This window comes from Garra rufa, chromosome 12 (genome assembly GCF_049309525.1).
Source record: "Garra rufa chromosome 12, GarRuf1.0, whole genome shotgun sequence".
Taxonomy (NCBI): domain Eukaryota; kingdom Metazoa; phylum Chordata; class Actinopteri; order Cypriniformes; family Cyprinidae; genus Garra; species Garra rufa.
The window spans coordinates 43,592,969-43,605,749 of record NC_133372.1 but is presented as its reverse complement, the minus strand read 5'-3'; the positions used below and the strand labels follow the sequence as shown (position 1 = coordinate 43,605,749).

The window sequence follows — 12,781 nt, the reverse complement described above, 5'->3', positions numbered from 1 at the left end:
AAGCTTAAAAATAACCCAGTTTTATTATTGCAAAGATGTCAGTTGATAATAACATTTTGGATTTCACAATCAAACAGTTTTTTAGATTTAGTACATAACATGTACTGAGCACCAAATTAGGCACTTATGTGTGTATAACATTTATTAAACATGTTTCATATGAAAGTGACCAGTCTGACCTCCTGGGTTCACCGATGGAAGCTGTGTTTCTACTGAGCGTGAGCCAAAGCACCAGCTCCCTGACCAAAGCCAAAGCCCTTTGGTCCAAAGTTCTTAGCATAGCACGCTGTATAAATATAAATATTACAAATTAAATATTAAATAAATAATTATATTATAATATAAATGATAGAAAGATTAAATAAACATTATTATAATATAAATGTAATAATATTGTGTTATAGAAATGTATAATAATTATATAATAATTACAAATCACACATAAAAATAAATAATATTATGAATATACATTTTTATATTTTGTTATTATATAAATGTTTTTAGAATGATTAATCTCAATATTAAATATAAGTTATGTTAAAATGTTATTATACAAATAAATTATATAAATGCGCATTAAATAAATAATATAAATATGAATACTATTAATAATAATAATAAATATAAAACAATGCTATTATACATATTAATTATAGAAATATAAAAAAATAATATGATTATAGAAATGGTATTATAAATATAAATTATATCAAATATAAATAATATTATCATAAATTTCTTTAAATATAAATACACATTATATAAATAACATTATGGATATCAATTTAAATATTCTGTTATTATAATTATTCTTTTTACAGAAATTATATTATAAATATAAATTGTATAAATATAAATACACATTAAATAAATAATATTATTATGAATATAAATGTAAATATTCTATTATATAAATGTTTTTTAGAATTATAAATATTAATATATAATATTAACTATTGATAATATTATTATAAATATACAAAATATAATATTAAAATATGTAAATAAATATAAATATAAATTATAGAAAAATAAATAAAGATTAAATACATAATATTATTATAATATAAATGTTCAAATATTCAGTTATTATAGAAATTTTTATCAAAAAAATAAATAATTATAAATATAAGTAAAATAATGTTATCAGAAATATTAGTTCTATAAATATAAATACACATTAAATAAATAATATTATTATGAATATAAATGTTATTATTCCGTTATTATATAAATGTTTTTTAAATTTTTAAATACTATCAATATTATATATAATATTAAATATATAAGTTATATAAATGCACAGTAAATTAATAATATTAATATAAATATTGAATAGTAGTATTTTTTTTGCGTGTGTGTGTATTTCTAGGCAAATCCTGAATATCTAACTATTAAATAAACATACATACCTGTATGCAAACTTGATACTGACCTTTACAGTAAATCTCTCCATCTTTGTCAGCTAGGGTTGTGGACTCCAAACTCTTTCCACACTTTGCGCATCTGAAGCAGCTCTTATGCCAAGACTAAAAGAGATGATAAAGTGATGCCAAAAATGTTATTTTGTCAGACTTTAATTGATTTTTTTTTTCCAAGTTGTTGCAGTGTATAAAACTTCACACATGTTTGGTTTGGCTGTTATTTTGTCAGTTTGCTGCATTATTTGGCTTTCATATGAGGGCAGGTAAGGATACGGCGTCATTATGTTGTCAGTACAATTGTGTATAGCAGTCGTTAATGAGAGTATTTTGGCAACCAAGACAAAACAATAAGCCTTTTTCCAAATTAATCCAGATAGTTGGGGTAACCAGTTTGGTAAAGCCCAGGGCAAAGTGACTTGATCTCCACAAGTCTAGTCAAGAAAAACCAACTCACGTTTCCCCCTCCAACCACCTTTTCTGCCGCATACACGGCGGTTCCACAGCGAGGGCAAACGTCTGAACCTCCAAGCTTCTGCGCAAACTTTGACGGGTTGGGGTTGTTGGTGGGACGATGGGATGTTTGTCTGTGTGACAAATACAGACGGACGACTTTAATGCACTCTGGTAAAGACACAAAGCAAATGAAAACGTCCTACTAACCCGGTCGGTTTGATTCCCAGAGCTTCACCCGTGTCCATGCTCAGGGTTCCCGCTCCTCCACCAAAGCCGTAGCCCTTTGGGCCGTATTTCTTGCCGTAGCAGGACTTGCAGTAGATCTCGTCCTGATGCACAGCTACTGTTGTGCTGTCCAGATTCTTTCTGCACACCACTGCAATAAACATAGATGCATGATCATGATCAAAACACTCTTATTACGCAATGCATTAGACAGTTGCTCTTGGATAATGTTGCTCTTCAGAGCAAAAAAATGATTGTTCTTTCAGTCTTCTAATTCTCACAGAAATCTAATTTTCTCTCATCTTTAGACACAAGAAGTCAATATTCTATAAAATCATGCTACACTGTAAGAACTCAAAATGTCCTTTTTTGTCAAGAAACTGTTTTAATTGAAACCAACTACCAAAACAAATACACTGTTATTCACAATGCACATAGTTTCAAAGCAGCTTTACAGAAAATCATGATGTTAATGTTTATACTATCTTAATATCTTAATGCCTGACAGGTGCATTTAGCAGATTAGAGCTGGGCAATAATATCACAAATAAGTTCACATTTTGTGGCAATACAAGCAGATATGATTTGCTATATAGTATATATCACTTTACTTGAATCTGCAAAATGTTAATTTTTTAACCATAATAAGAGAAATCATACAAATTGCATGGTATTGTTTATTTAGTGCTGACCTGAATAAGGTATTTCACATAAAACATGTTTACATATAGTCCACAAGAGAAAACAAATATAAAAATGACCCTGTTCAAAAGTTTACACCCCCTTGATTCTTAATACTGTGTTGTTACCTGAATGATCCACAGCTGTGTTTTTTTGTTTAGTGATAGTTGTTTATGAGTCCCTTGTTTGTTCTGAACAGTTAAACTGCCTGCTGTTCTTCAGAAAAATCCTTCAGGTCCCATAAATTCTTTGGTTTTCCGGCATTTCTGTGTATATGAACCCTTTCCAACAATAGCACTATAATTTTGAGATCCACCTTTTCACACTGAGGACAACTGAGCGTTTGAACCTTCTGTAATAGTTGCATATGCGTCCCTCATTTGTCGTCAGTGTGAAAAGATGGATCTCAAAATCATACAGTCATTGTTGGAAAGGGTTCAAATACACAAAAATGCTAGAAAACCAAAGAGTTTGTGGGACCTGAAGGATTACTTTAAAGAACAGCAGACAGTTTAACTGTTCAGGACAAACAAAGGCCTCATTGAAAACTAACACACACACACACACACACACAAAAAAAAAAAAATACAGCTGTGGATTATTCAGTTTACAACACAGTATTCAAAATCAAGGGGATGTAAACTTTTGTAGGGGTCATTTTTATAAATTCAACTATTGTTTTATCTTGTGGACTAGATGTAAACATGTTTTATGTGAAATACCTTATTCAGGTCAGTACTAAATAAACAATACCATGCATTTTATATGATTTCTCCTATTATGGTTAAATAATTAACGTTGCAGTTTCTAAAAGGGGGATACTCAAGTAAAGTGATATATACTATATAGCAAATCATATCTGCTTGTATTGCCACAAAATGTGAAGTATATTTTCGCCCAGCTCTAATCTGCTAAATGCAACTATCAGGCATTACGATATTAAGATAGTAGAAGGTAAATACTGTGCGTGAAATATCTTATTTTGGTCAGTACTACATTAACAATAACATGCATTTTGTATGATCCCTCTTATTTTGCTAAAATAATTCACATTTTGCAGATTCTGAAAGGGGGGTGTAAACTTTTGACCTCAACTGTATATATGTATGCATATAAAGTTGGACACACTTACATATCTAATTTTATATAAGACCTGGTTGATAAAAGAGTTGCATTTTAGGATGACATAACTCAGGCAGGTGATGTTTATTATATCAGCACTTCACGATTAGTTAATCTCAGCAACTGTAATATTAAAAATAGCTAAACCAGGGCAGAAAATGGCCTTTTATTTTTACATTATGGCAGGTTTTGATGTAAAATATCATTTTAACCATATGTTTGCACTTCAGGAAACATCATACAATTAAACAATGCAGTTCACGACCCTTTAAAGTCAATATCAAATCAAAAATATAGTAGAAGAGCTATAAAATGAATGTGTATAGCATTTCAGTTTGATCTTTTTATAAGTATCAGTGAGTTTGATTAGAAACGTTTGACTTCATATAGAGATATTTTCTTCTGAAACTTCTGAAAGAGCTTTTTTTGGAGAAACTTCTTAAAAATTATTAAAAGGTATTAAAAACACAACCCTAAAACTGTACACTCTCCCTACAATTTGATGTCGTAATACTTATGCATTTGATGCGTCATTAATGTGAATGGGTCTGCAAGTGTCATCTACACATAAACATTTTTTTGCTCCACAGATCTGCAGTCAGACACAGACGATGTGCAGCCATAAAAGGCATACGAATCCATCGGGATGTTCATTTGTACAGTACCTAATATGGACACACTGTTAAACAGGGAAGATTTACTCGCTGCTGAGTCTCCTATCCAAACTCATGCCAGCTTTTCAAGCACTCAGAGCACTTTTGTCATTAGTTCAGAAGCACAAACTACTGTTTATGATCCAACATTTTATACTTGATTTACTAGAATAACTAAAACTGAAATAAAATTGTATGAAAACTCAATTACCGAAAGTTTTTCTAGAATAAAAAGAAAATGGAAAATAAAAGCGACTCAAAAAAAAAAATCTTTTAGGACAGAAAAATCATAAATGAGATCCACTGGCAGCATTTGTGGATTTTTGTGCCCAAACCAGAACAAACTCTATAACAAAATAAGAACTTCCTCTGGGCTGGTGTCATGCTATCACATTCACAGCTGATAGTTTTGTTCAAAAACATTATATTATATTTTCCATGATATATATGACCATCTGCATGAATAATTTTCCATTTTCCGGTTAACACCCTCTCTCCACAGGGCAAGCCCTCAACACCCATTTCCACACTGAGAATCTCATGCTCACATGCACATCCTTTCTGCTTAAAATACTGTATTAGATCTTCAGAGGTGTCAGGTAAACGTGTGTCTCGATACGTGTCCATCTCTAATAGATTTCCCCACTTGAGCTCCAACATCTGCTTCCATCTCTCATGTTAGTTCACATATTGTGATGTGAATACAAAGCTCTCAGAGCAGTTGTGTTTGACTTACTGCACAGAAAGCAGGACTTGTGGAAGCTTTGTCCTTCACACTGAACCTCCTCTGCGAAATACACCGTCTTCTTACAGCAGCCACACTTGTTTCCTCCTCCCAGCGGCATCCTAACAGTTTCAATGCATGCAGGCAATAAAACATGCACAAATTACTTCATAAATGCACATTAGGCCTTGCATTTACATATGCACAATAGTTTTGTCATTTCAATTGTGTATTTTGAGTTAGTTTTATTACTGTGATTTTATTAAGTGATTTGTGACTGGATAAAGGATCATTTGTCATTGCCATTGTTTTTAAATTGAACTCCAAGTGGCTATATGCTGTTTTTGGAAGTCACTGAAGAATATGCACATAATTAGGTGTTATTTATGTTACCCAGTAACAATTTACAAAAAGGTTTCATTGGTTAACCTTAGTTATTTAGTTAACGTGAACTAACAATGAAAAATACTTCTAAAGCAGTTATTTCAGTATTAGTAATATTAACATTTACACTCTTAAAAATAAAGGTATGCCATATTTTGGTTCCACAAAGAACAATTCAGTCCAAGAACCATCTTTTTCTTACCTTTTTATAATCTGCTTTCACCACAAAGAACCTTTTGTGAAAGTAACAATAAGCTTATTGTAAAGTGTTATATACTTTACATAGTGTTATGTACTCTGTACATCCTGCATCTGATATCAAACCAGGATAAAGTTCAAATTACAGGCGTTCTGTTTTTCCCACAGTTACAAAAACATTATTTTATGGAGAGTAATAGAAAAGCTCTTACCTGCAGTGATAGTTAGTCACTAGAAGAGAGAGTCAGGAGTGTTGGAGAGAGTCTGAGTCCTCATATGAGTCCAGAGAGGATGAGACTGATGAAGAGATGAGGAGCGGGAGGGAAAACAGATGCAGAACACGACAAAGGGAGCGAGAGAGAGAGAGTCATTTCTAACCTATCTGGCTTTTCTCAAATCATTATTTGGCAGTTTTCTTTTTATATTTATACCTGTTATCTATTATAAGTTGGGCATAGCAAGTTGGTACTATATTATCTATCTATCTTCCATCAATTTGCTGTGGCCAACTAAGAAGTATTTGTCAATATACATCTCTTACTAAATCTTTAACAAGTGAATTAGCAAACAAACTAGAATCACTATGAATCATTTTGTATATACCGTACAGTTTATGACTGTTATTATATGAACTGTAATTCTTTTAGACATGCAGTGTTGTAGTCACCCGTTAAATGCTTACAAGTGTGTTTTGACCTTAAACGGTGTTTGTTAGGAGGACTGGAGTTCCTCACTCTCCTCATACCAAACACAATGAGGAACAGCTGGACCTGCTACTGGGACACAAACTCAGACCTCTTCAGGAAATGAGAAGAGAAAGTAGACTAGTTAGTTAGCTGGTTAAGAAATAATGCAGATTAGTTAGTTGGTTAGGGAATCAAGCTGGGGTGCGTTTCCCAAGAGCATCGTTAGCCAGTTATGGTCGCAAGATTTGCTGTATTCTGTTGGTGAGTTATAAAACAGATTGGCTAGTTTCAAAAATAAAGCAGATTAGTTAAGAAATAAAGCTAGTTATCTATTTAGTTAGTGAGGAAATAAACCAGAAGGGTTAGTTGAGAAATAAAGCTAGTTGTTACTTAGTTAGTAGTTAGTTATGAAATGGAACATTGATTAGTTAAAAACAAAGCAGATTAATTTAGTTAAGAAATAAAACTAGTTAGTTCGGAAATAATCTGGTTTAGCAAGTTGAGAAATAAAGCTAGGTCGTTAGTAAATAAAGCAGATTAGTTAAGAAATGAAGTTGGTTATCTAATTAGTTAGTTAGGAAATAAACCAGATTAGTTAGTTGAGAAATAAAAATAATTTGTTTTAGTTAGTTATGAAATAAACCAGATTGGATAAAAATATAAAGCTAGTTGTTATTTATATAATAGTTGGTTAGTTAGGAAATAAAACAAATTTGTTGAGAAATAAAGCTAGTTGTTAGTAGTTTACTTAAAAATAAAGCAGACTAGTTAGTTGTGAAATAAAGCTAGTTATCTAGTTAGTGAGGAAATAAACCAGAATTGTCAGTTGAGAAATAAAGTTATGTAGTTAGTAAATAAAGCCGATTAGTTAAGAAATGAAGCTAATTATCTAGTTAGTTAGGAAATAAACCAGATTAGTTAGCTGATAAATTAAGTTAATTTGTTTTAGGTAGTTATGAAATAAACCAGATTGTATAAAAAATAAAGCTAGTTGTTAGTTATATAATAGTTGGTTAGTTCGGAAATAAAACAAATTAGTTGAGAAATAAAGCTAGTTGTTAGTAGTTTACTTAAAAATAAAGCAGATTAGTTGGCTGTGAAATAAAGCTAGTTATCTAGTTGGTGAGGAAATAAACCAGAATTTCAGTTGAGAAATAAAGTTAGGTAGTTGGTAAATAAAGCCAATTAGTTGAGAAAAACGCTAGTTATCTATTTAGTTAGGAAATAAACCAGATTAGTTAGTTGAAAAATAAAGTTAATTAGTTCATTTTAGTTAGATTTAGTTAGTTAGGAAATAAACAAGATTAGTTGAAAAAGAAAGCTAGTTGTTAGTCAGTTAGAAAATAAATTAGATTAGTTAGACGGTTAAGAAATAAAGCAGGTTAGTTGGCTAGTTAAAAAATAAAGCTATAGTTATTTGAGAAATTAAATTAGTTAGGAAATAAAAATAGATTAGTTAGTTGAGAAATAAAGCTAGTTATCTAGTTAGTGAGGAAATAACCGAGAATGGTCGGTTGAGTAATAAAGTTAGTTATTTAAGAAATAAACTGGATTAGCAAGTTGAGAAATAAAGCTAGGTAGTTAGTTAATAAGTAAATAAAGCAGATTGTTTGAGAAAAAGCTAGTTATCTAGTTAGTTAGGAAATAAACCAGATTAGTTAGTTGAGAAATAAAGTTAATTAGTTTTAGTTAATTTAATTAGTTAGGAAATAAACCAGATTAGATGGAAAATAAAGATAGTTAATTAGTAGTTAGTTGGTAAATAAAACATATTGGTCAGTTAAAAATAAAGCAGATTAGTTAGTTAAGAAATAAAGCAGATTCATTGATAATTAAAGCTAGTTATCTAGTTAGTTAATTGGGTAACTAACTAGATAACTAGTTAACCAGAATAGTTGGTTGAGAAATAAAGTTAATTGGTTTTAGTTAGTTAGAAAAAAACACAATTTAGTTGCACAATAAGGCTAGTTGTTAGTTAGTTAGTTAGTTAGTTAGTTAGTTAGTTAGTTAGTTAGTTAGTTAGTTAGTTAGTAAATAACCAGATTAGTTGAAAAAGAAAGTTAGTTGTAAGTTAGTCAGTTATACAATAAAGCTGATTAGTTAGTTAAGAAATAAAGCTAGTTGGTTAAGAAGTAAACCAAGTTATTTGAGAAATAAAGCTAGTTGTTTGTTAGAAAATAAACCAGAATAGTTTGTTGAGAAATAAAGCTGGTTAGCTAGTTGTTAGTTAGTTAGTAAATTGGGAATTAAATCAGGTTAGTTCGACAGTTACGAAATAAAGCAGGTTAGTTTTAGTTAGAAAGTGCTTGTCTATTGTTTTGCATGTTTCTTCCTTGTTTAAAGCTGTATTTATTTGCTTCCATGTAGCACTTATAATTGCCTTTAAAATACAGACATGGTAATCAAATGGTGCAGTGGTACGGTACATTTAAAAGTGCCAACATTTTACCATAGTCTCACATTTCTCATTTTATAGTTTTACTATAATTTAACTCCGGTTTCTCCTCATGTGTGTTGCATGTTCACAGCTGCACATGAATATTACAGCAGCACACATCTTCTGTCTCTGCTAGGAGCCTGCTGATGGTGCTGTTCTTCTGGCGCAGATTCATCCGATCCAATGACTTCCTTCGATTGTCGATGAAAAGAGGGTGTTGGAAACTGATCCATAGCCTTGAGACAGAGCAAGGAAAGTCCTAAAGCTCTGCTTCATCTATGTGTGTTACAGAAGCCTTTTTATATACGCAACTTTGGTCACAAACAGAAGTCTATCTGCTATGGACATCCGCTATGAGCATGAATGTGTGACCAATGCATTAATCCACCGTTGAGGAAACAGGAGTCAAGGACAGGAAGGTTTTCATGTAAATCTGAGCATGTGTTCAGGCCTGAGAAAGAGAGCGACTTATGTGCTGTGAAGTTAATGTAACGGAATTAAAGCAATGCTACTTCATTTATTTCATTTTCCGGCCTGAATAATATTGTCAGTGGCTCCGCGTCAGCATCTGTGAGTAAATGATTATTTTATATTCAATAGTGCATTCATTTCCATTTGTTTAATTATGCTGTTGGTTTGTTAACCTGTGAAAACAAGTTAAATCAGTCATACAGATTCTATTGACCACTTAAAATGATGAATTCAGATGTTAAATTTAATGTGAATCGATACTTAATGGTTTGTTGAACTGGAATTAATTAAATAAGTAAGTGTCATCATTTTATTAGTTGTTTTGTATAATTTTGTACGTATGGTGGCTATAGTGAAGCGGCTTAAAAAGGTAATTCACCTAAAAATTACAATTCCTCATTTGCACACCCTCATGTTGTTTGAAATAATTATCAAGACTTTAATTTTGTTGTCTTCAGCACACAAAACTATTGAATGGCTTCGGAGCACCATATTTATTATTGTATGGAAAAGAGGAACCTGGAAATCTGCTTTTGTGTCCATTACAGAAAGTCAGTCATATGGGTTTGGAATTAAGGAAAAGTAATTTATGACAGAATGTTCATTTTTTGGTGAACTATCACTTTGAGTGAAAATTGATTGAGATTTGTTGTATTTATTTGGGTCACTTAAATGTGAGTCACTAATGTTTCTAAAAATATTTTAAAATGGTTTGGTAAACAAATAATTAGAAATTTAAGGAATTATACATACACAGAAGAATCCATAAATAAATGAATAAAAATACATAATAAAAATAATAAAATACGTTTTATTCAAATTAATTAGAAATTATGATATGAAGATGAAAGTGTTGATCATGATGATTTTAATTTATGATCATCATGATCAAGACTTTAATCTTAATAATGATAATAAAATTCATAAAAAGTCATAATTAATGAGATAAAAGTCCAAACTTTAAGATACTAAATGATAATTATGTCAAAATGTTGACATACCATGTCAGAATTACTAGTCAAAAGTCAAAGCTAATAAAAATAATAAAATTAAACATAAAATAGAATATAATTTAAAATGAATTACATAAAAAGGAAAAGCTCATTATCTGCTTTTTTGCATGTGTCTTGCATGTTCACAGATGTGCACAAATATTATGCATTATCTTTGGGTCACTTACACTTAATACTTATGAAAATATTTTGGAACATATTTATTAGAATTATAGGATGTTTGAGAGCAAATACCTTGGAATTTAAGAAACCATGCTTACACAGAAGTAGCCATAAATATGATAAAATAATTAATTAGATAATTTAATTTAATTTAGTATTAGATAAAATAAAAGGAAATGGTTTATTGTCTGATTTTTTTTTTTTTTTTAATGCGTGTGTCTTGCACAGCTGTGCATAAATATTATGCATCTTCAGCCCTTGCCAAGTAACAAATAAAAAGTAAATATTGGTCTATGCGCAGTTTCACGTAACAGCCAGACGAGGGCATGCTCACTCTTCTGTATTGACTGAATGTAGTGCGACACACCCTTTCTCGATTGCACGCTCATTTGATCTTGGCTTGTAGGCAATCGACTTGCATCATACGTTCATCACAGCACCATCATTTTAGCTTTAAACCGTCTGTGCTTCAAGTGTAGCTTTTTAATCTAGATTCTGTTTTTCCCCTTGTACATGTGCAGTAACGATTTCTTTATTTTCCCACCACAAAACAAATACAGCACGTGCCGAGGCCGCATATTTTCTCTGGTGCTGTTTATTTTGTGTGGGAACCATCACTATAATTATGACTGTGGTCTTAATGCAATAAGCAGAGTTAAAAAGCATTAGCTGAGTAAATGTAACCCGGCTGATGTGAAACAGAGATGTGATGGTCAGCGCCTATGAGTGTGTGTGTGTGTGTGTGTGTGTGTGTGTGTGTGTGTGTGTGTTGTAGATGGATCACTCCATCATGCTCAGATTAGATTCAGTCCAGTAAAGCCTGATAAACGAGAGGCTGCAGCTGCAGTTCTGCCTTTAATGCGGCTGAAACTTGAGCCTGTCTGCAGGGAGACTCACCCTCCTTATAAAACACCTCACACTGAAGGATGACACAGAACTTTATCACCTTGATCATCCTCATCATCACATGCAGGTAATAATCATCTTGATGTGGTGTTTATATTGATGATAGTGTGTTATGTTGATGATGATGATGATGATGATGATTTTGTTGAGGAGGAGAAGATGATGTCCGGGTAGGCCGGTATTATTGTATTGTACAAATTTATTATAAATTATGATATGAAGATGAAAGTGTTGATCATGATGATTGTAATTTATAATCATCATGAACAAGACTTTAATTTACGAGATACTAAGTTATTGTTGCGTATAAAGTTTAAATTACTAATTAATGATATACTAAGTCATAGTTATGGAAAAAAAGGAGAAATTTTGACAGTGTAACATTTTATAAGATAATGTTATGGCATAAAAAGTCAATTATGGGATACTATTTTATTTTGGCATAAAAATTATGAGATACTAAATTATAATTATAAGTCAGTTGTGAGATAAAAAAGTTGAAATTATGAGATATTAGATTATGGCATAAAAAGTCGAAATTATGAGATACTAAGTCATTAGTCGGTTATGACAGTTAACATTTATGAGATAAGTTATTATGGCATAAATTGAAATTATGAGATACTGTTTCATTAATATGAGTCAGCTATAAAAAGTTGAAATTATGACAGTCAAATGTATGTGATACTAAGATATTATGGCATAAAAAGTTGAACTTATGAGATAGTAATAATTTTGAGTCAGTTATGAGTTAAAATTTTAAATGATGATAAAGTAAAATTTATGAGATATTAGGTTATGGCATAAAAAGTAAAAATTATGAGATACTAAGTCATTATGAATCAGTAAGGAGATAAAAAGTTGCAATTATGATAGTCAAATTTATGAGATACTAAGTAATAATTTTCAGTCAGTTATGAGATAAAATTTTAAATGATGATAAAGTAAAATTTATGAGACACTAAGTCATGACAAAAAGTAAAAAAATGAGACACTAAGTCATTATGAGTCAATTATAAGATAAAAAGTTGAAATTATAAGTCAAATTGATAAGATAAAAAGTTAAATTATGACAGTCAAATTTATGACATACTAAGCTATGGCATAAAAAGTTAAAATTGTGAGATTTAGTTATAATTAGGAGACAGTTATGAGATAACTTGAAATTATAACAGTTGAATTTAGACTAGGGCTGGGACACGATTAATCGCGATTAATCGCATCCAAAATAAAAGTTTATGT

The 12,781-nt window shown here is 30.9% G+C and overlaps 1 protein-coding gene across 2 annotated transcripts; it reads right to left on the bottom strand.

Annotated features, from left to right (window-relative positions):
- Positions 1–4: 4 nt before the first annotated feature.
- LOC141347347 (cysteine and glycine-rich protein 1-like) lies at positions 5–6,111 on the bottom strand. 2 transcript variants are annotated; one of them, XM_073852351.1, is made up of 7 exons: positions 6,077–6,111; positions 5,869–5,899; positions 5,295–5,404; positions 2,085–2,253; positions 1,879–2,008; positions 1,436–1,529; positions 5–286 (listed from the first exon to the last, which is right to left on the bottom strand). In XM_073852351.1, exons 3-7 carry the CDS (start codon positions 5,401–5,403, stop codon positions 210–212), a joined length of 579 nt encoding a protein of 192 aa, XP_073708452.1. In that variant the 5' UTR covers position 5,404; positions 5,869–5,899; positions 6,077–6,111; the 3' UTR covers positions 5–209. The 2 variants fall into 2 exon arrangements, with proteins under 2 accessions (XP_073708452.1, XP_073708451.1); XM_073852350.1 differs by lacking the exon at positions 5,869–5,899 and having other exon boundaries at positions 6,077–6,094.
- Between the last annotated feature and the right edge of the window lie 6,670 nt (positions 6,112–12,781).